The sequence below is a fragment of the Labrus bergylta genome, chromosome 10, assembly GCF_963930695.1.
Source record: "Labrus bergylta chromosome 10, fLabBer1.1, whole genome shotgun sequence".
Classification (NCBI taxonomy): Eukaryota; Metazoa; Chordata; class Actinopteri; order Labriformes; family Labridae; genus Labrus; species Labrus bergylta.
Window position 1 is genome coordinate 21,135,674 of NC_089204.1, and position 23,279 is coordinate 21,158,952.

At 39.6% G+C, this 23,279-nt stretch overlaps 1 protein-coding gene across 1 annotated transcript in view; it reads right to left on the bottom strand.

Moving 5' to 3' along the window:
* Positions 1-256: 256 nt before the first annotated feature.
* The window catches only part of sorcs3b (sortilin related VPS10 domain containing receptor 3b), a 43,511-nt gene continuing 20,488 nt past the window's right edge, over positions 257-23,279 (bottom strand). The window contains exons 5-27 of the mRNA XM_020630870.2: positions 22,339-22,412; positions 21,429-21,505; positions 20,668-20,786; positions 18,832-18,921; positions 18,384-18,563; positions 17,049-17,195; positions 16,029-16,131; positions 15,542-15,618; positions 14,246-14,337; positions 13,312-13,419; positions 12,230-12,347; positions 11,911-12,044; positions 11,225-11,338; positions 10,616-10,787; positions 9,314-9,500; positions 8,878-9,011; positions 8,364-8,487; positions 7,929-8,041; positions 7,503-7,637; positions 7,006-7,105; positions 5,993-6,098; positions 5,718-5,878; positions 257-2,997 (exon numbers count right to left, since the gene is read on the bottom strand). Of these exons, the coding sequence (XP_020486526.2) occupies positions 2,933-2,997; positions 5,718-5,878; positions 5,993-6,098; positions 7,006-7,105; positions 7,503-7,637; positions 7,929-8,041; positions 8,364-8,487; positions 8,878-9,011; positions 9,314-9,500; positions 10,616-10,787; positions 11,225-11,338; positions 11,911-12,044; positions 12,230-12,347; positions 13,312-13,419; positions 14,246-14,337; positions 15,542-15,618; positions 16,029-16,131; positions 17,049-17,195; positions 18,384-18,563; positions 18,832-18,921; positions 20,668-20,786; positions 21,429-21,505; positions 22,339-22,412 (2,730 nt within the window). The 3' untranslated portion in view covers positions 257-2,932. The remainder of the gene's footprint in view (positions 2,998-5,717; positions 5,879-5,992; positions 6,099-7,005; positions 7,106-7,502; positions 7,638-7,928; positions 8,042-8,363; positions 8,488-8,877; positions 9,012-9,313; positions 9,501-10,615; positions 10,788-11,224; positions 11,339-11,910; positions 12,045-12,229; positions 12,348-13,311; positions 13,420-14,245; positions 14,338-15,541; positions 15,619-16,028; positions 16,132-17,048; positions 17,196-18,383; positions 18,564-18,831; positions 18,922-20,667; positions 20,787-21,428; positions 21,506-22,338; positions 22,413-23,279) is intronic.

Here is a 23,279-nt window from a genome sequence, read left to right on the forward strand (position 1 = left end):
AGCGGCTGCTACAAGGCACCTCTGTGTGTAAGATCAGACGGTGGATATGGTACGAGAACAAAGCTCCGTGAACCCTTTTGTTCTCAGGTTTATGTCATGACAACTCGGACACTTCTCATACAAAGACAGCATAATAAGTCCGTCTTCACTTTGTTTTGCTTTGAAAATAATGTATTATTACTGTTATTCATATGAAATGATCTTATTCTTTCCAGGCTGTAAACACACACTGTGTGAAAGGAACATGCAAAACAAATTCCATATAAAAATACATTTATTTTGAACAATTTTAAAATGGCAATTTGTTCACAGTAAGAAATATGATTCAAAACAAGACAAATTGTAGATAATCAACAAAATGAACAGTATCATAGATCATGCACAACTTTTGGCAATTGCACGGCTAGACTAACAGACGAGGTGTTTGCTTATTAGTTTAATGTGTCAAGTAAACTTTAAAACCTTTAATGGTATATATATATACAATACTCGCTCACCCTAATATAGTCTTCAGTCTTTAATCAGAGAGAATTAGGGCATGCTACTGTAAAAAAAAATCAATCAAATAGAAACAGGTTATAGTGAGACGTTAGATCATGAAAACATACTACTGCTTGTGCAATAGGTTGACTTTACAGCAAAGTGGAATGAAACTACGGTATAGATTTACATTCCATTGTAGTCTATGTACAAGTCGTCAATGTTTCCACTTCTAAGGCCAGACTCTCCTGTCCTTATTTCACATATATTTCACATCCTCTGAGAAACAGTCATTCAAAGCACCATGTTATCATACAGAGTAACTTCATGTGACTTCCTTATAAGCATTCACAACAGTCAACTGTTGACAGTTTTATGTATTTATATATATTCATTTCTGTATATTTACAACTCTGTGACCTCTAGTTTAAGGGCGGTACATGTTTGGGTTGTTCCAGAGGGTAATAAAAAGATGTTTTCACTTAACATAGCCAAATAATACCTGAAGTAAATGATCTCTTATCTACATTTCTGCCTTCAAACAAACACTTGTGTTTTTCTGGTTTTATAATATTTTCAGGATGTAAAGAAAAGTCACAAATCAGAATAAACCAATTTAAATGTGAGATTACTGTCGCCGGATTATGAAATGATAAGTCATATTGGAAACTGCACTCTGCTGCTGGAGGTCCAGTAGTGTGGAACTGGATTCAATCGGTCATTGGCCTCTGCTCCGTTAAGGAAACAAAACACTTACAAAGCGTCTGACCACACTTAAATTTGAAGACCAACAGGTCCGTGGTAAAAGATGATCTGAAGTAACTTACAAACGTATGCGCTAGCTGTAAAGATTGGAGACACATCACTGAAAACTAAATGACAGTCGAGCTATCGTGTCAATCAATCCTGAATTAAAAGAAACTTCAAATGATAACCATATAGAGTAAAACCCATCGTATACTGAATCATGATTTATTAATGCGTTTCTCATTTAAATCACGCCTTATATTAAGAATTGACACAATCGAGTTTTTTTCCCCCTCTAAAATCCCTGTTAAGAAGAACAATGAAAGTTTAGCCTTATTCACATACGCACCAAACTGACAAGTTCCTGAATATTTGGGTGAGCCACATGTGTTGCTGCATAAAGGCTCTTTGGAAAGCTTTCATGCTTGGAGTTATGTGAGAAGGCATCAGGTAATATAATGGAAATTTTTACCGCAGGCGTCTGTTAGGGGATGATGCAGTTAAATGTGACCGACTTGCGACCACAGACTCTTAAGTGCACAACCAGTGCGATCTCTGTGCATGTAATGAAACTGCTTCAATGTGTTTTCTGTTTGCCTGTATTGTTCTCCACTCTTCTGTTGTTACCGTTAATCTGTGGAACTACACATAGCGTTTATATTAAAGAGGACATATTATACCCCTTTTTCACCTTTTAAAACAGTCCCCTGTGGTCTAAATGAAACATCTGTGCTGTCCTCTGTTCAAAATATAGCATGAATCAAGCACCAGAGGAGGTTTGTGACCCCGTATAAACCGGCACTCTCAGAAAGCTTTGTTTTGGTGTGTGTGTGTCTCTTTAAATGTAATGAGCTCCCCCCTGAGTTTTCCCAGTAGACATCACTCCTTCGCTAGCGAGAATAAAAATGGCTTTGTTCTAGGCATGGAGTCCATGGGTGGAGATATCAGGCGAGGGGATTTTTCTTTACCAGAATCCCACTGTGATGTCACAAGGAGAGCAAATTTGAAACGGAGCATTTTTGTTGTGTTGTAAGACTTATGCAGACCACAAACAAAGGACTGGATGGGTTTATTTCACATTTTGTGGGTCAATAGATACTCAGGTTACCCAAATATATGTTCAAAAACACTGTCAAAGTGGATTTTTCAAAATATGTCCCCTTTAAGTCAAAATATGTTTTCATAGCAATGGTCTATTTTGCTTCGACCACAATTTCCATGTCGTTCTTTTTATGTCCTGTCCTGACTCCTGTGTCACCAGCCCCTCCCATCCAACAGGTATAGCCTTCTTCTATGATTTCAGGGGCAATTTATCAGGGGTACATATGTGAAAACAGCTATACGGTCACAAGAGAGGAAGTTTTTTTTTAATCACTCTAAATAGTCATGTACTATTTAGTACAACTTTTTACCCATGTTGTAGAGCAAAGAAGCAAACCTTTATGCCGTTTGGGAACAGTAGCCTACATATTCATCAATGTCTTAATTTCTCCGCCCTCAAACTAGAGGCCCCTGAGTCCGGCTTGGTTTGGCTGATCTTCATCAAGTACCGTGAAGTACATACTTAATCTATCCATGTGAGTTAAAAACATGACTTTGAACAATAGCAGCTATGTGTGTGAAAAAAAACAAAAAAAACAAACAAAGAAATTCAGCACAATTGTAACACAACAATCTGTACTTACTGAGTGACAGAGCGCATGTCTTACACATTTGTACAGTTTGGAAACTCTCTTGTAACAATTCTCTCCATATTTCTTCCAATTCCTCCTGAAAGCAAGACAGAAAAAAGCAGGTTTAATACAAGAACACCGAGCTGCTTTGCATATAACAAGCAGCCTGTTTTTATACAGTGGAACGCTGATTTGGAATAATTCATATTTTGAGTTTATCTACGTACGATCTATGTAACTGATCTCATTGTGAACTTACACATGTCTTAAACATCAACCAAAGTACTTAAACTTGACTCTATATGTCTCCTGTCTGTATATGTGAAGATCAGATGGTTTGTAGAAGTTTGAACGCTTCATTATGAAGTCATCTCCAATGCTTTCTGGTTCAAAAAGCCCGCTGTTGTCTCAAAGGAGCACAGCCGATCCATCTCTTTTTTTCTTTATCTCTCGTCTGTGTCAGTTTGACTTAAATAACTGTATTTAAACTACTGTGTGACATTTCATGTTCCCTTATTAAAAGAATAACCTTGTGGTAGATTCATCGACGTTTTCCAGAAGAAGAAAAAAATCTTCAGATGTAAATAGCTTTATGTGTGGAGTATTTTAAAACTAAAACCTGTGACAATTTGTGAAGTAAAATACAAGATACCGATTAAATGTGAGAGCCGAGAGGTAGCGATCTAAGATTTAAATGTCTCATTGCTCTCATCAGTAGATTTTGTATCCCACCATGACAGTCAGGATCGCCTTGAGTTTAAAAAGCCGTGTGTGTAGCAGGAAAGGGACCCGACCAGGATTTATCCACTCGCAAAAAATACAAATCTGAACTTAAGTTAAAGTCATTTTCACTCCTGCTCTCAAACTTCAAATTAAAAGCCAGTAACCAAACTTATTTCTACTAAGAAATACTTATAAAGTCAAGCCATTTAAAGAAATGCACGTTTAAATCATCAATGGCTTCAATTAGAATCTCCAGAGATTGACTCTTGAGTTGAATGTATAAGGACTTTAAAGACATGAACAAAGGTGAGCATGTAGGTACACCCTTGTCCCTGATTGGCTGTTTCATGTTGTTAAGTGCAATAAATGCAATCTTGCATTTCGGGTGAGATTACTTGAGAGCTGCTCTTAAATGTTTTAGTCTGTACACATTACCGTCAGAAGGAGCAAGTTGCTGTATTAGTGTGTCGTATTCTTCACACTCAGCCGAGACATCTTTTTACCCCTAAATGAGCTCTGGAGAGCATCTCAAATGTTCTTCTCTGAGGCATGATTAGTGGATTAAGGCTCAGCCCTCAATGTACTTACAGCTGACATCAAAGCAAGTTAGTTTCTAAAAGTTTCATTCTCCCTCACAGGGGTGGTCTAAGAGACTGACTTGTGTCTGTCACTCTGTATCACTCACACTGACAAACACCAATGTGCAGTGAATAATAACATGGGAGAGTCCTGGACATATTTAACAGGTTAATAAATTCTTAATTCATAACCAATAATAAAGCATGTGCAAATGGGAGCTGTCATCCTAATCCTTCATTACAAATTTATATTCAAATAAATCCATTTATGGTCTTTCATTAGACTTTACTTTTCAAATTCTGCTTTCGATGTTCTATTGGCTTCAACCTTTTTATGAAGTCTGCCTGTGATTTGCATTTCAGAGCTCCCGCTGCACTGTTCAAACTATCAATGACTATCAGACTTCTTTCCTAGAGCTTCTAAAGCCATTAGACTAGAATGAGATCACATAAAATCACTGTACCCAGACATTAATTAAATTAAAAGTGTTTAATGTTTCTGCCTGTGGTAGGGGGTTTGTTTCAAACTGTCTGGAACAAGACCCCTACAGGCTTTTGGAAATGTGTCTAACCTTTGTAAAATATATTTCAGAGGAAGATTCTGTGCAAAGGTAATACAAATTAATCTACAAGTCAGTGTATTTAGTATTTAATATTGGCCGTAACAGTGAAATATAAGATTGCTTTGTATTCAAGCCAAAGTCAGAGTGTGTGACAATACACACAGAGTCTGTGTAATAAAGGAATCATTAAACAGCAGGTTGTAAATTTATTTAATCAAACCCCAAATCAAAGGGTCCTATCCTGCTCTGCCCTTTGGTAAATTAACCATTTCCAAAGAAACCAGAAAGGATTTAATTTGTTTCAGAACAGCACCGGCTTGGAAAAAGGTGAAAACAGCTGAGAGATGAAGAATGGCCCAAAGTGCTGAGTGACCAGAAAAAAGGCCTGCAGCCCACATGTCTGTGTCGGGAGCACCGCAATGCTACTTCTGTCACGTAAACCACGCTGTCCTCAGGGACTGATCGTCCTCATCTAAAAGACATCGCAGTGAATGTCAGCCGTAGCCATCAAAAAGTTAACCAGACATTTTTTAATTCTGGTTACCTGCTGTAGTTGTGCCTGCGGTGTGTCATTTGCACAAAAACATGACACTTTTAGACTTTTAGACATCTTTCATAGAGGAGACTTCATTTTAAAAAAACATTGAAGCAGTGTTGCTTTTGTGTCTAAATACAGCTCGGTGTATTCAAAACAGATGCTTAGTGATGACTTTTAAGGCGGTAAAAAAGTTCATTAGTCCCCCTCACAGTGACAGGCATCCTTTAAATACTGCATCATGTGCCTGAGAAGTGCACATATATTAATATTCTTTCTTTAATTTAGTCTTTGCATAATGATATCAAAGCTGTCATGCACTGTAGATGAGGGGAAAGCGAACGTCTTTGTTGCTAGGACTTGTTCACATAAAATAAATCCTCACTGTTGTAAATCTTAAAGACGGAGGCAGACGTACCTCGGCTCCGGGCCTCAAGCTCCTTCTCCATGAGCTCTTTTGGAGAGGGAAACTCACTGAGCTTGACTTTTGTCATCGTGTCGTTCTGACCCACTGTACTGATCACTTCCGGATCCTTCTCCTGACTGTCCTCGGTCTGAACGTGGAGCCAGGGTATTTTCCTTTTCACGAGGGGAGAGCAGAGAAGCTGTGTGAGGTTTTCTCAGATACAAAGGAACAAAACTGAATTACAGTGGAGTCCATTCACTTTACTCTACCAATCAAAGTGAGCGTACCTTTTAAACTTGTAGATGAAGAATGCCGCTAAACCAACAAACACCACAGTGAGCAGCATCAACATGGCAGACCCGCTGTGGATGGCATTCGAATCCACAAGTGGTGCTGAAAGGTAAACGTATCTCATGAGTGTCACATTTTTCAGGCAAGATAAATGTGCTAAACAACTTTCCCCCCTCTGAACCATGTCTTATTTCAAGGAGATTACTTCCAATGCCCCGTGTCATGTAACAACAGCAGGTACAGTTTGAAGTGCTGCTCTCTGCCTGTGATCCCCACAGGGTGTTAAAAGGGAACCTTTAGGAGGACTGCTGCCTCTCCCTGGGGTCCGTCATGCAGGTAGCTTATGCATAGTCATGGCTTTCTAAATGCTGAGATGCAATATTCAAAGTTTTTCCCCTTGTCGGCCATCTTTCTCTCCTTCAGCGAGAAGCCTATGAAGCGTGTGACCTTTGTGGATCATTTTAAAGGCAACCCAGACCTTTGTACGCAGACACAAATGAAGACAGATCCGCTGGTGGATGAAAAGGGTAAAGCCACGAGGGGCTGATCGACACCTTTTTGCGATATGCTAATGACCCGGTGACCCCGCCGATTACCTCAGCGCATACCAAACGACTCCTTTGTCAATCATTTCATTGATCGAACCGATTTCAAAGAGAAGTACTGTCTCACAGCCTCAGGTGCAAGAGTGATTCACTGTGAAAGATATTTAAATCCTGTGATAGTCTTTATCACACAGATCTCGCTCAGGGAATGCTGTTGTCTTTGTCTTCTTCTTCTTCTTCAGAGTTAAAAAAACTCAATGTCAAAACGTCTCATCAAACACACGTGGCTTATCTTTTACACATCAGCAAGCAGAGCTAATGCTCTGTTGATGTGTCGACAAACTTGACTAAAACGGCATAAAATGAAGACTAACGGAAGTGTTCGCACTCACCTGGAAAAGGTTTTAAACGTAATGACATTGGTAACTGTAGACGTGATGAGCGGAGGCTTCAAACAAACTTACCCAAAGTTTGCTGAGTCATGTACACAACAATGTGAGTATCAGCCTTCAGCTCGAAGTGGATCAGGCCTTGGTTCAGGGCGGTGACAAAAATATTAGATATCTGTTTTAGGAATGTAAAAAAAACACACATTAGCACAACACTTATACAAAATACATAGAATACAAGAGTTTGATATCATTATGGCCAAATCATATCATGGACTGGCATTTACAAACTGCACTTTCTCAAAAAAAAAAAAAAAAACTTTGACGGAGAGAGAGTTACAAATTTAGTTTTTTAGTTTTGTTGCACGCTTTCACTTTTTCTCATCCCTCAACCTCCTCTTACATCCTTTGTCCAGGTCACAAACACACACAATGTTTTTATGTTAATTATCATTGCACGGTCGTGTAGACGTAAAACAAACAGCTCTTTCAGCATCAAACCTTCTTCAGGAAGGTTTTTTTTTTTTCATTCACATAACTAACTAAATGTTTCTACATCTCGTGTCTCTCACCGTCTCTAGAGCCTCCTCGCTGCTCCTCTTGTGCTCACTTGATATATGTTCATCAGGGAGGATGAAGAGCTCAGCTGAACTTGGGAGACCCGGGTACAAAGACACCAGCAGCTGGTCTTCAGGGACCCCTGACACCTGGAACAACAAGAGAACACAACAGGCTGGTAGACCTCCATGATGGTTCATTCAAAACTTCTGATCTGACTTTGTCCCACAGCAAACATATTGACACCAATTTCAATTAAATTTGCAGGGGGTGTCTGGTTACTGACATCATAGCTTACCTGAAAAGAATCTCTCACATTGACCATTAAACATGAGTCCAGGTTGAGTATTGCACACAGGTATGAAATAGTAATAGCACTGAGAGCCACAAGGTGCTGATGGTTCCAAGAAAGATCTCAGCGCAATTGAGACTTGATGTACCTGTGACAGAGCTGTCCGCACCACACGCCCTACGTCCTCCCTCCACTCAGGGATGTCAGGATTGTGCTCGTCAAGAGCTGGCGAGAACGACAACAGCAGCGACCTGAAGAACTCTGGGGAGAAAAAAAAAAACTGTGAAGTGAAGTCTGTCAGAGTATGAGTGCTACTTCTGGTTTCGTTTGTGATTAATCAGATGTGCGGTTTTGTCTTCTTTCATTTGGCAACATAGGCCCTGAAGTTAATTGCTCTTGGAGATTTCGTGTTCGCCTACCGTGACATTTTTATTCATTAAATAAGTCCACGTCGACATCAACATGGCGCTTCTTGCAGGGTGGACTGAGAGGCATCATACTTTCCCAGAGATAGCGTATTGCATATTCATGTAACGTGCATGGTACCAATTAAAGTGCTTTGAAGACTGTCTACCCCACTCACCTTTCACAGTTATAACTTTGGAATCCTGTATGATGGTGCTCCCAGAAGCAACCTGGACCGTGACCTTGTTTTTCCCCTCTTTCTGAAACGTGTATGAGATGCTTCCGTCCAAGGTTATAATGGGCTGGATTTCAAAAGGAAAAACACAAAGAATTCCCCAATAAAAAGAAAACCTGCATCCTCTCAGCCGGATATAGAATACTCTATGTACATGCAGCCCTTGACATACTGTATAATGAGGTGGTGCTGCTGTTAAAACAATCAACATGATAAATAAATATGGTCCGCCTAGCTGGCTGGATCCCCCTAGAAACGACACCGGGCAGCCACGTGCAGTCACATTTTACATAAAATGTGTGAAAGTGCTGTGGATTTACACTTTGCAAACACCAACACAAGGACATAAGGAGAGGAGAAGGAGAAGGAGAATGAAAAAAAAGACTGCAGTGAACAGGAAAAACTGTGAAGTTGTGTGTGTGTGGGGACAGTGGGAGTGGGAGGAAAAGCTTCTCACCTCGGAGCTGTTGTCAAACCACCAGAAGAAGGTCAATATTCTGGTGTGGCTCGGCCAAACCACTGCAGTTAGATTCGCCTCCTTCCCACTGATGGCCACGATAGGAGCCGAGAGATATACACGCTCCACCGGACCTGAGGCAGCAACACATGCACCGTAACACATCTATACATATGCAAACATGTGTGCATACATACATAATGCACGCACACGCACACATGCAGCAAACACAAAATATTGTTGTTATAGCAGATGATGTAGATTTAGCTTCTGGTGTGTGTTTTTGCATTTTCAAAGGCTAAAAGGCATAAAGGTAATACAAGCATGACTAAAATGAAATTCAGCAGAGTGGGGACGTGACTATCCATGAAAGAAAAGAGGTTCATGCTATGAGCACTGCCGCAGGAATGAGTAATGATGTTTCTTATTCACATACTGGTGATGTGTAAAAACAGCGTGCTGCTGTCAGATCCCTGGCTGTTTTCCGCAGAAGCTGTCACACGGTAAATCCCAGTTGTTCTGTAGATGTGCTTGATGCCATCATCGGTCCTGCTCAGGTTCGAGTATGTGATCTTGATGCCGTCCCCGAAGTCTAGCTGGATGCTGGTCCTCAGCGAGTCTCCCTGAGGACACACCGGAAAACATGGCCTCTGTCAACACGGCTTAAGTCAGGATGCTTCAATTACACCACACAGGAGTGATGGAAGCACGGTCCACTGCCAAAGTGCTCGGCTGAGTTGTCCTTTAAGAGGTGTCACAAGCATTTTGTTGGTGAATATGAATGGAAGGAGACAGAAATTCAACAGAGGAAAGAGGAAGGAAAATTAAAAGGAGAGCAATGGACTCTTGAAAGTTTCCCAAAGTAAGAAGGATCTATTTGTAATCTGGTGATCTTTCTACTGATAAAATCATTAAAAACACACCAACATATTCCATTAATGAACCGATGTGTTTTTCCACACTTATTACAAAAAGATAAACACCTTCTCAGTAACCCCATGTGGGGTCTGGTCATGCAGATATCTTTGGTTTTATTCACCCCTGCTTTTAGAAGTCTGTTAGATTTCTGCTGCTGCAACACTAGCTGCATAGATCGATAATGCTTCATTTGTGTTGCTAATAATACATTTTATTAAACATCAAAAAGACTCAATAACAATTTGTCTAAAAATCTAAACTATCTAAATTGAGTGTAAACATTCATTCTTCTCATAGGATGTACCTCAATGAATCTGTGACTGTTCCTCTCATGCCACAGAGAGGTCTGCCTTTTTAGTTCTGAGTATGTATCTTGACAAATATTTAACAGACATCCATGAAATTAGACAGAAACATTCAAGGGGCTCTGGGGAGGAATCAGAAGACATTTTGGGTTTACATGTTGTTCAATGTGGTGTCATAGACTGATTCTCAAGATTTTGAACTTTAAATTGATATAACACCACATTTTCTTAATTAGAATGGCTCAAAATGGGTGCATACTTTCATTCTCATTCCAGAGGATGAATAAATGTGAGTTTTAATCTCCTAACTTTTAATCAATCAAGCTTCAAGTGCTAAATATCAGCATATTCCATTAGTCATTGAGAACAGTTAAACATGCTGTCGTTGTTAGCATACAGCTTGCTGATGCTAACAGAGTCTACCTTTGCTGTGCTTTGGTTGAACAAGCCATTTCAAACAATTGGCAACACAATTTCCATCAACACTGCAGTGACCTTTAGGTGAAATGACTCACATCATCGAGGTAAACCATGAAGGTGACGTTGCTTCCAACACTCGCACTGAGCTCTCCCACACTGGTGGAGAGCCGGAGGCCTCGAGGGGGTCTGGGACGACACGCCTGCCTCCTGGGTGAGTACACATTCTTCCCGCTCTCCTTACAGTTATTGGATAACACCTTCCGATACCTTGGAAGCACAAATTTGTAGAAATTGTCTTTTTAAAAGTAAATTTTCCCTGAGATGTCATGTTTTTAAAAATGTTTCTGTTACTGTTTCTGTTTTTCTGAGATAAAGAGAAGACGATATGTCTCAGATTGCACCTCCTTGGGGTTGCTTGCTTAATAGTCAGTCTGTATCCATAGTGTATAGTGTAGAATATGAATGTATCTGTGAGTTTATTATCATAATTGTTGTGCATAGTCAAGCTCACTTAGCATTTTAGTGTATTATGGAATTGGGACACAGTCAAGGTTACTTTTTTTCAGCTCAGTCTCTTTTTCATGAATCACTGAGGAAGTGAACGCCTATTTTATTATTTTGTTTTTGCTCTACATAATATGACAAACAAGTTGGACTGGAATAATATTATTTTTGTGATGGATTGAACATCGAGGGCCACTTACCCAGTGCTGTTAAGAAAGCTTTGGCTGGAGCTGCAGCTTTTAGCTGCCCCATTTGGATTAAACCAAAAAGCAGGGGAACACTTCCCATCCACCTGGCGTTCCCACCCGTAATCACTGCCAAAAAAATACACAACACTTCATAAAATAATAAACAGTGCTACTCAAATAATCTGGCATCTACAAGCTTTTGTTGTGGGGCACATTCAGAGCTTCATGGCATATTCTAAGACCATAACTAGCGACATGATTGCCAGACAAGCAGGATCAAAGAGAATTCCAGACAGATGGATAAAAGATATTCAAAATTCATTTAGTGATTCATTATTAATTGAATTCTAATAAGTCACTTGACATTATGCAAATTACAGTGGCTCGATGAAAAGTTTCTCACTCCCATCTACAATTTAAAAACTATAATTAGAACTGATGAATACAGTCACATTAGTTATCAAGTAAATATGCAGTGTAAGATTGATATTAAGGCGGATAAAGTTTAGCAAACTGATACTTCTGTTTTTGATGACAAATGTCTACAAGCAGCTTTGATGAGGAACAATTGAATTAGACGATGAAAGGAGAGGAGCTGTTTGGATTGAACATAATAAAGGAATTTAAGGATCAGTGAGGATAATAGTCTGAGTTACAGTTTAATCTCAGCTGGGAAACCTGAGAGGGGAAGTCATTACCATTCAAAATCATAGGATGTGCAGGCGCAGGGCTCTGAGGAGTAGATCCTTGAATAGTCCTGGGCCAGCATGCAACGGTTCCCTGGCCTTCGCTTCATATAGATCTGCTTCTCGCCCATCACACACAGCTCTCCCTATCAAACACAAAAAAAAAAGTTATCTATTTTTATCCCAAGATGGAGAAAAACTGTAAAGAAAAGAGAGACAAGGAGGTATTTGTTGATGCATTCAGCATTCCTACAGTGTTTACAGTGACAACAGGCAAACGTGCATGTCTTGAAGTTGACAATAAATCAATAATGTTTAATATTCCTGTTACCTTGTTGTGCAGGTGCCATGTCTGGTAATCTCCATCCATGCATCTCCTGCTAAAGAGACCCTTGTAGTCGATCTTGATCAGCTGCCACTCTGAGCGATGGCTGAAGTGTCCAAAGAAACTGGAAGCCATTCAACAAAATGCAAATGTACGATGACAGCAACGAGATACAAATGTAATTTGTGTGAACAGACGAGAAAACATGCTCTTGACAAAACATGCTGTAGGATTAAAATATAATTTTACACCAAGAACTGGTATTTGTTTTGTTCTTGCTGGTCTACACTAGGGACATGTCATGATTTCTTGAGACTTTAAACTCATTTTAAAAATATGGATTTTTTTCCTTTTTTTTTTTTTTTTTACCAGCGCCTGGTTGTAATGTAACACAACTTAAGTATGAGAGCTGTAGTGCATCTGAAAGCTGTTTGCTAACCACCATTACATAACAAAAAAAGAAGAAAGCATCAGGAGACACAACAGCAGCGTTAAAGACTGTATACAGTAACTTATCAAATTATCCATTGTACTTACGGTCAAGTAAAATAGACATTAAGATATACTTTATTAATCCTGATAGGGGAAATCAATTTTTTCACTCTGTCATTGAGACATGCTACACACACATAGGCTGAAATACACACACATGCACAAATAGGATCCTATGGACATGCACTACTAGAGAGGTGTCAGAGTGGGGGCTTCCCACAGCTAGTGCTCAGTAGCTGCTGGTGGAGGGGGGGGGGGGGGGGAGGGGGACCACACCAAGACTTGAACCAGCGACCCTCCGGTTTTCAAACCAAATCCCTACAGACTGAGCTTCTGCCGCCCAAAAGAGAGATACTAAATTTGTTTATTTGCATCTACAATAAAATGATCAGGATGCTCTGTTGGCCCATTAATTCTTCCATTATGTGTTAGCATCATGCTAACAAATTAATTCATGTACATCCCTGTCCACCCGCTAGAATATTAGTCACTGGAAGCAATTAGAATAAATTAGTATCAAATTAAATTATTACCAGTGGCATTAAAAAAGGAATTTGACTTTAAATGCACATCCCTGAATACTCGCTTCTGCTTACGTGATTATGTGATTGTCAGATTCTGGCTCCATTAAAACTCCATCCACATACAGGGGAGCCAGGGAGAAACTATGCCGGTCCCATTTCTTTCCTTCGTCTAGACTGATCCTGAGTAAAAACAAACAACAGCTGTCAGTGCACAAACATCTGTCCGTGTATCTGTCTGTCTTCATATCCAGTCATGTTTATCTGTCTGTAGTCGGCCAAATATATTGCTTTCTCTGTGCATACAACATGAAACATTACCAGCACACAGGCTGAGCAGTGAAATAAACAATACACAAAGAAATATGATGAAAGATTTCAGGTCATTTAGCTTTTGCCAGAGGTGAAAAATGGAGCTTCTGGACTCTCTTCAAAGTGAAAAATTATCTTGACACCAGGCTGAACAATAGAACAAATGCTTCCCAGTGCAGGTAAATTTTGGAAGTGACAAAACAACAGAAAAGAGAGATATGACTCTGGTTGTGACATTACAAATAGATTTGGAGGGGGGGAGGTTTCAAATCACCTTGCTCGGAGCTTAATCACTTCTGACAGGGCTGTAGTGAGCAGGGACATCAAAGTGGATGGTGTTACAAAGCTTCAACAATATAAGGGACTTATGAGGGCATTCTCAGCCTCATATTTCCACCCCGCTCTACTTTTGATTTACATAAAAGCACTCAAACCATCATATCCATCCACAAGTACACAGCCATTCTTCTGTTGGAAATTATCCTGACAGTTCTGAAGCTGCAGTCCTGATACAACAATCAGGCCAACTTTCCCCATCAGCGTGTCAAAACATTACATGTAATCATAAGCTCCATCAAACCCAGGGAAAATAAATTGATACCAAGGTAATTTCCCACTACAGAACAACTCCAACACCTACAGCTTCTGCCTACAGTAATAATGACATCAGCTGTTGTTGAACAGTAGATACACCTACCACAAGTGTCGGATGGACGTCGCTGCATGTAACACTGCCAGCAAAGCTCCGCCATTATCCAGAAACCAAACGTTGTGCTCTTCATTAAATATCTGCAATAGCCACAGGTAACACAAGAACACACATTCTTTGCTCAAGTGGAAGTACAGATACTTGTGTGAAATAAGACTCTGGTGAAAGTAGGAGTAACGATTCCACTTCTTCCCTGGATTCAAAGTGAAAAATGACAGGCACTGAAACGTACCCACTTCATAAAAGTTAAAGTAGTCTGCAGGAGGATATTGCTTTGGGCTGTTTCCGTGCAAAGCTAACCAAATCTTGAGTTATTTTTGAAAGAGTTTTTAACTTGAATCAGTCTAACCTAAATTAAACATGAAAATACATATGCCAGAGACATAAACTATCTGCTCTAAAGATGTTGGTAATGTGTGCTGGTTCACTTCTATCAGAGCTGCTACAAGGTTGTAATGTTGTGTTCATCATGTTACGCCTGTCTTAACAACCGATAAGGCTTGTATGTCTATGTGTTACTGTCTTGTCCATTTAGTTAAGAAACTGCCTTAATGCTGCAAGACATGAAGGCAGTCAAGTGTGATTATACATTTTTTTGTTTATTTTGACAGTTTTGAAAGTTGTGATAGGCTATAGGGATTTTAAAAACTAAAGTAATGAAACCTGAAAACTTTACTGAAGTACTGAAACAAAAAGGGCTGAAAGTTACTCATTAACACGCTATGAGCATTTTTTTTAAATAAATACATCACAAAAGTCTGAATTTATCTCAATACGGTATACGAGAAAAATTATTTCGTGTAAACAAGCGATAATTAGTATCCATGCATGTTGTTATTGGTGAATAATGGTCTTGTTTTCAAATCATTCTGATATGATCAGATGAAGCTCGAGCTTGCTCTCAGGTACTTTAAAGTAAAAAAAAATTAATTGGTTTAATTAAAAAAAAATGCTTTTTGAATTTTTTATTGGGTTTCAGGAGAAATATGTTACAAACAAAGGAACTGTGCTACACATGAAGAGCTGCAGATAGAGATAAAAACTGTGAGTTACAGCTACTTTACACTTTTTCATTTTCCTTTTTTAACCCAATTTATATTGTTTTCACAACAAACAATTTTTATCATACATTGCGTATTTTTCTTTCTTTCTTATATCCTGCCGATCTAGTAAAGTATTTTGTACTGAGTGTTTTCACAAAAAAACATGTTTGCACAACAACACATTTTTAATATGACTACACCATCTTTTCCAGGTTTACATGATACCTTCAGTGGGTCTCACCTTTTTCCAGCTATTTCCTGCATCTGATGATATAAACATCCCAAGGTTGTTCGAGGACAGCTCTGTTCCGATATTCCCTGAGTACAAAAAAAAACATGAATAATTTCACTGGGTGTGTATTTACATAGCAAAGACTTCCATAACAAACCTATATGCACAATCAACTGATAGAATCGTTATTTTTGAATCTCTGCATGTCTTCCATTTTCCACCGGAGGACACAGTTATAACTTCCTGCAGCCCAATCATCTCCACCAAAATATGAGATTTCGGAGTTGGATTTTCAGTGTCTGATTTCAATGACAGAAAAAGGGCACTGTGTGATTAGCTTTGTGTGTTTTCGTGGCTACACTGCAACAACCATTTATCTGAGAGACTAGGGATGTCTCTGGTGATGAAAAATTAGCAAGGTCCCTTCGCCTCTGTCAGCTCTAATCTGATCAGTTTAATTTATAAATCAAACGCCTGTCCTTTTGGGTAACTCTACCTGTAGCTACGATGATCCCCGGCACAGACTTTTTGCTGGTGATGGGTCCCGACGTGTAGGGATTCTCCGACATCTCCAGATGAAGATGCAGCGAACAAAATGGCTGTCAACAACAAAACCAAAGTCAGTGAAGCACAGGTTGAAGACAATATGTATCAGGCAGATCTTCACAGAATTATAATTAGCTCTGCCTTCAAACTTTTCTCTCCATTGATAGAGAAAAGCGCGGACATTTTCAGACACCATTCATGGAAAACAAAGATACTTTGTTCCTCTCGTCTCCTCTGCCAGAAATAGAGGCAGAAAATGGCTGAGAGGACACAAAGGGCATTTGAATTGTTTCATTCTAAAGCAAACAAGGCATGTAATTAAAATTCACCAAGATGCACTGATAAAACTGGAGAAATTGATTCAAATCATTTCCACTCATCTCTCAGACTAAAGCACAGTGAAAAACATCAATAAGGCTTTTCAAACAGCTGCAGTGGAGGGGGGGAGAGGGAGGGGGTCAGAAAGCAGACAAGAACATTATGGTCTTCGGTGTGACACAGAGAAAAACTGTAACCTGCTACTAAGTGAACAACCCGCATTATTTCAAACAATCATCGAAAGAACATGCTGACTGAATGAGGTGATGATCATACCTGCTGAATAACAACACCGCCTCATAATGTGATTCTGTGTAATCTAACATTCATTAGTCCCATGTGACTACAGGTAGTAAATTGAAATCACAGAGGTTAATGGAAAGTCCAGACCCCTGAAACTAAAGGCAATAACACTCCATGGCTCACATCAATGATAAGAAAAGTCCAGCCAAGCCTCTTTTCTGCACTTTAGGAGGTTCAGAAAGGCGAGCTGATGCTGAAGCTGGCACCTCGCCCTGAGGAAATACGACTCGGAAGACAAGAGCATCCAAAGCACAGCTGATGAGGTTGAAACATTTGACGGATGATGTGTGTCAAAAAGCTTCATTACGCATGAACAACAGCATTCATTCACTCCTGCCTGAAGGCTCACCAGGATGCAGCCAAGGTTTTTTCCCTCAACATCAGTGGCGGGAGCTGGCAGCAGGGCCCATGTTTGTCCCTTGTTGTAGGTGATAAAAGTCTTGACATGATTGTCCAGCAGTTTGTTGGCGAGATATATGCCATTTATCCCCTCCACCTATCAAAGGACAAAAACAGCAACAACTCAGTTATATCTTGGGGGGGATGCTCCAGATGTATTGATCAAATTCAGGATGTCGTGAACCATTGGATGTTTTTTTTTTACAGCTAAAAGGATTACTGGATTAGTTGACCAACAGAAATCTATGATAATTAAATTTAACAAAAGTTTCTTTAAACATTTTAAAGTCCCCATAAAACGGAACTCTCAGAGTATCTAAACTGCCACGTAGAGATTTATTCCTACTTAAACGCTAAAGAACCAATCACAAGATAGAAGGCGGGGCATAATGTTGGGATGAGTTTGACTGGATCATGGAATTAAACAAAGCTTTTTAATTGGTTGAAAAAAGAGTAAACGCCCCTGAGTGCAGGATGAGTCATCAGACATGAGAGATGTTTTACAGGATGAGAAAAATACGGATATTTTGAAGGTAAACTGAGATAATTCTTTATTGAAATATACTTGGCAGATAAATAAATGAACATTTAACACATGAATGTTGGACAAACTCTGACAAAATGTAATTTTCATTTCGAGGGGACTTTATGTAAAGTACTTTATTTATCACTCAAATGAACTCAAAGTATCAAAAGTACTCATGACACAGGAGAGCCCACGTCAGCACAGTTATGTTAGATTATCAGCACTGAAGCGTTAAAGTGTAACCATGACAGTATTACATACGAAGCTGTATCAATGCATCTATTTTCAAACTCAGCCTGACTATGGTAAGTATAATCTTTCTCTGTCAAACACATACAGTAATGTCTAACTGTGATGATTAAATCATTAAATTAAAGAGTCCAATATTAATGCTTAAAGTCTAGTAGAGTGCATTTACTGTATCAATTGGCATGAAATGAATATGTTCAAATAGAATAGCCTCATGTTTGTACTAAGAGGAGTATTTGAGGAGATCCTGACTACCATTGCACCACTGCATTTGAGACACTTTTTAAGTATTAAAGCTAAGAAGTTCCTTGAAGAATTTCTGCTTTCTCTGTCTTCAATTCTTTCAAATCGTAGGTTAGAAATTATTTTATCATCCCAATATGGAAAATTGAAGCACAGTTGGAAGTAGCCAGTAGGTAAATGTGTTTATTGGCTATTTGTTCAATATTTTCATTGTTTTTAGTATCTGGAAATAAAAGCAGCAGACCACGAGCAAGACTCAATACACACCTTATAAAAGTCGACCAGGAGGTTGCCGGCAGGTCCTCTGCTGGTTCGCAGATTCTCTAATGAAAGGGTGAAGTAGACCCCAGGTGAGTCGGAGATATACAGGCTGTAAGTGTTGTTCTGATTCCACTCCTGGACTGCAGCAAACACTTGCTTCTCATCTGTACTGATGATGTGCATGTCCTGTAGGAGGATGTGCATTAGAGGAAGAGAAATTGTGAAAAAGAAAAAGAAGGAAGGGTGAGAACAACAGTCAAGTCACATGGGGGAAGAGAAGAGCCATTTCCTGGTGAGGCTCTTTTAAAGAAAATCATAAAGTTTGATATTTCTTCACAAAATAACATGACCAGATTTCTAGCAACGAAGGAGAAGAAAAGTGATTACAAACAAACACAATTATCACATTTCTGTATGACATTCATCTACAATTATTTGACACTTTGGTGCTTACCTTTGGCAGACAATACTTAGGTAATTGCATCCTCTTGAAAGATTCTCCCCTAAAGGAGACAAAGTAGCTGGCCCGCCCTGACTTTGTTACCTGTGCAATGAAGTCAAAGAAGCTCCATCACTCTTTAAATAGTGCAGCATATACATATTTTAGTGTCACTTTAAATAACACCTTGTTTTTCTCCATTAAGGTCCGTGACTTGTAATGGCACATTTCATCTTTGATTGAATTCATGAGTATGAGTTTTTCCTACGCTGAAAGGGTTATGTAGACGGTCCAGAAAAAGAAAAAAAAAAGGGATGGGATGGGAGAGAGAGAATTTGCTACCATCACCATCCCAAATGTGACTCTGCAGTGAAATGAGGACATGAAGCTCCAACGTCTCCAGGAGGAGGTATATTAATTCTCAACGCATGACTGAGTTGATAAAACGCTTGTGATTTTTACTCTGCTTTCCACAGTGTTGAAAGGAAATTCAAATTACAAGCACAACTGAAATTATTATCATTATCTCAATTAGTCCCAAGCTAAGAGGCACTGAAAATTGTGTTGGCTTTATCTACAGTATGTCTTGAAGATCTTAATGCACTGCCACTTCCCCATCCACTTACTGCTAGGCTAACGCTACTTGATTGCTTATTTTCTAATCAACTAGAAGGATGGTGTTTGTCCCCCAACACACTACATTAGGGCTCTAATGGAATAATCTATCGAAAATCAATGGGCTGCATTTTCCCAGGCCACATTTTTGAGGATGTTGCACTTGGCTGTTCCTTCTCTCCCAAGAGACTTTAGAGGTGTTGAAGACTGCTTATTTCGTTGTAGCCCAATCGATAACCTCATTACTCTTTGTCAAGTTAAATCCAACTGCCCCGAGCAATGAAAGTCACCAGAAAGTCATCTGTGCCGCCACCGCAGCTGCACGCAGACGCTCCCTGGGTCCAGTTATTTTCGCCAGCGTCTTCCTCATGTCTGCCTCTGCCTTGACGGTCAATCTCATCTCAGCTAAATGCAATTTGGCGTTTTATTGAATCACCATTTCTCAACCACGCTGTGATATTTTTTCATACTCTTTCTTTCTTGCATCGCAGCCATTCCAATCAAGTCTGTGGATTAAGTGTGTTGAAAGTGAAACTAGGTCACCGCTAAAGTATTGCTGCTGCAACATCATATCATATCAAAAGATTAAATCTATGGATAAATAAATTAGAAACGAACAGAAAACATTCAGGGGTGTAAGGAGTGCGGGATGGTTTACTACAAACAGTGAGCTGAAAACTACAATAATTTGATTTTTATTTTCCTAAAACTTGGCTTGATTCTTACAGGGATGACCAAAATGCACCCAGGCTAACCGGCAGGGAGGAAATTACTTCACTGTGGATAGAAATCAATGACAGGGGAGGGCATTTGAAAATTAAATTTCTAATAATGACCCTGACTGCTGCTGTCTAATTGGAGTCAAAGTCAAAGGGAATGGTAATAAGGACACCAACCTGTCTATTCACAGCTCCTTTGCCATGTGCTCTCAGCTAGCAAACACACTTTTCAGGCAGGGAGTGTTGTCTGTGCGGAAACTCAAACACATGAGTGTGCCTTAACATGAACGAGACAAAACATAATCAAAACACACATCGGGCTGGTGGGTAACAGGTGTGCTGGGGGGAAAGCCATTATGTGGGTTTTGATGGAAAAGCATGAATTGGATGCACAAGAGACAAAAAAAAAAAAAAAAGGGGTCTAAAGAAAACCAAAGGGAGACAGAAACCTTTGAGTGAAAAGATGAAAACATTTGGTTTGGTTTCATTAAGAGAAGTACTCCATTGCTATGCAAACCTGTGTGAAAACATATTCATCCTGCACAACCAGCGAGTTGGTGTCTACATATCCGGGAAACAGGTACTGTCTGTTGGCCTCTGTGCAGCGCTGGGCTCTGCACTTCACGTACTGGGCGCCTAGAAAGAGGCAAAAGGAAATCGATCAGAAGTAAATTACAACCATTTACCCTCAAACGGTACTTTGTATGCTCTGGAGGTGCTACAGTATACAGTATACATATGCTAAATATGCTAAAGTTCACAGTTCTGAGAAAACTTCGGGCTGAGGCAACCCTATGAATAAGAAATATTCAACCGTACTCGTAGTTACACAGTAGAAAAGTGACATTTCTGCATTCCAAATTAGCTGACATTTAAGACTAGTTAAGTAGAAGCTCATGTGGTTTGTCACATTTTAGTGTTTTTATTGTGTGAGAATGGAAAAGTTTGCATGGTAATTTGGAGACTTTTTCTCACTGCGGGAGTTTATTTTGCAATGCAGGAAACCCCTATAATTGGTTCGACAGAATGCTGTTTAGAAAGGGGAAGTTGAGGTTTGTCTATGAGACACAGGGGATAGATTAAAGGGAACAAACATCCCTCAACCCGCTAAAACTCTCCGATTTTGTCAGAAGACACCCATTCTGCTTTACTAGACTTCAGGGACCAATCTGAGCGGCAGAACAGGTCTCATCTTCCTTGTGACCTCGCTCTAAATGAGAGGCAAGGGGGTCCTATGGGGTCTTGCTACTGCAGTGGACAGGAGTGGAGCACACTCACGGCTTTTTGCGATGCGCGTCTCGATGTGGACCACATCAGATTGAGAATCTGACAGAGAGTCCAGCCCCATTACCGCCCTTGAAGAGAGAGGATGGAGGAGGAGAAGATGGAGAGGAGCAGAGAGAGGTGAAGGAAGATGGGGGGGAAAAAAAAAAGAAAATGAGATAAGAGAGAAGGGGGAGGCAGGGGTGAGAATCAGAGCTGTAGGTGGACATTGTGTGAAAGCAATAGAAAGGTGTTTTTATCTCCTCTACATCGGTCAGCGGCAATTAATCTCAATTCACCAAAACATCAAGAGATGAAACAACAAGGGGGAGCAAGGGAGGAGGACATAACACCAGTTATTCCCATAAATATCTACTGAAGCAAATCTGTGGCTACAGCACCATATTGAAAAATAACTATTTGACATAATATGTTTGAAGGAAGGGTTTTCAAGAGCACAGATAATGCATTGTTTCACGCTCTACTATTCCCGCTGTGCTGTCTTATCTATCAAACATCTCGCTGTTCATGCATGTGGAGAGGATGTCCTCCATCCAGTGTCCTTTCTTTCCCGATTAAAAAAAAAAAAAACACATGCTTGGGTTTGACACATACCATGACAAACAGGGATAAACGGGCTCACATTAACATTCACTGCCTTGTGCTCGAGCAGTCTGGATTACTAAATGACAGCGACAACAAAAACAGCGTGTCATGTTTGTGCTATAGAAAAAGGAGCACAATATTGCTTCCTCCTACGTGATATGGATACAATCAGCTTTGTGTTTGCAAAGAGAGAGATCTGGTTTTGACAAGAGGTCACTTAATCCTTCTGACAGCGCAGGGTCACGAGCACTATCATTATGCAAATTACGATCAATCAGTGTGCAAGAACAGTTCAAAAATAGGATCCGTGCAATCATACCAGTAGAATCGACCTGGCATCACGTTGTCGTGCACAAGCAGCCATTTCCTCCCAAAGTCCATTGAGCTGTACAGCTGCAAGACAAAATTAGGCCGATCTTCATCACACTTTACGATTACGAACTATCACCATCACGACCACAGCAACAAAACTTACACTTAAAAACACATTATGGATTCAGCATCATATTCATTACAGCATCCTCTGATGAATGATAGCCTCGGATTCCACTCAAGCTCCTAAAGCATGATGTGAAAAAAACCAACAGAAGAGCTAAAGCAACAAATTAAGACTCACAATCCTTTATAAACTCTTTAAAAGTTTAATTGCTTAAGATTTTGTATCGTAAACTTTGAGTACAAGTGAGTCAAACTGACTTTATATAACATAAATTTAACTCTTTCTAGAAAGGTTCTCTGACAGAGTTCTGCTGTTTAGCTTGATTAACATCAGTGATAGAAATTAGCAAGCTTTTTTTTAAATCTATATCAATCAAAAATAATGATGCAAACACAATTAATGCTAATTACACAATAACAGCCAGTGTTCTGACTAAAGGAGTGACCATGTTAACTGGTGACTCAGCCAAACATCTGTGGTTGTCATAGTTACATCAACTTTAAAAGGAGCAGAAATTAGAAACATAGCTCTTCCCATCGAATGGTGAACCATGCAACTTTGGTCTTCGGATCCTCATTTCTTAAACAGCTATTCAAATATGAAAAAAAAAGTGGTTATATGATTTTCATTAGTCATGTGTGTGAAAATACAAAATACAAAGTGATTTTCTTTTTCATGGTTTCTTTTTCATTTCCCTGACATTTTCTCAAGGAACTCTGAGGCATCGCAATTTGGCACTCCTGCCCTGTTGATGACAAGATCCAGTCTCAGGATGTGAACAAACAAACCGTCTGTTACTTCTGTTTGCTAGTTATTTTCTT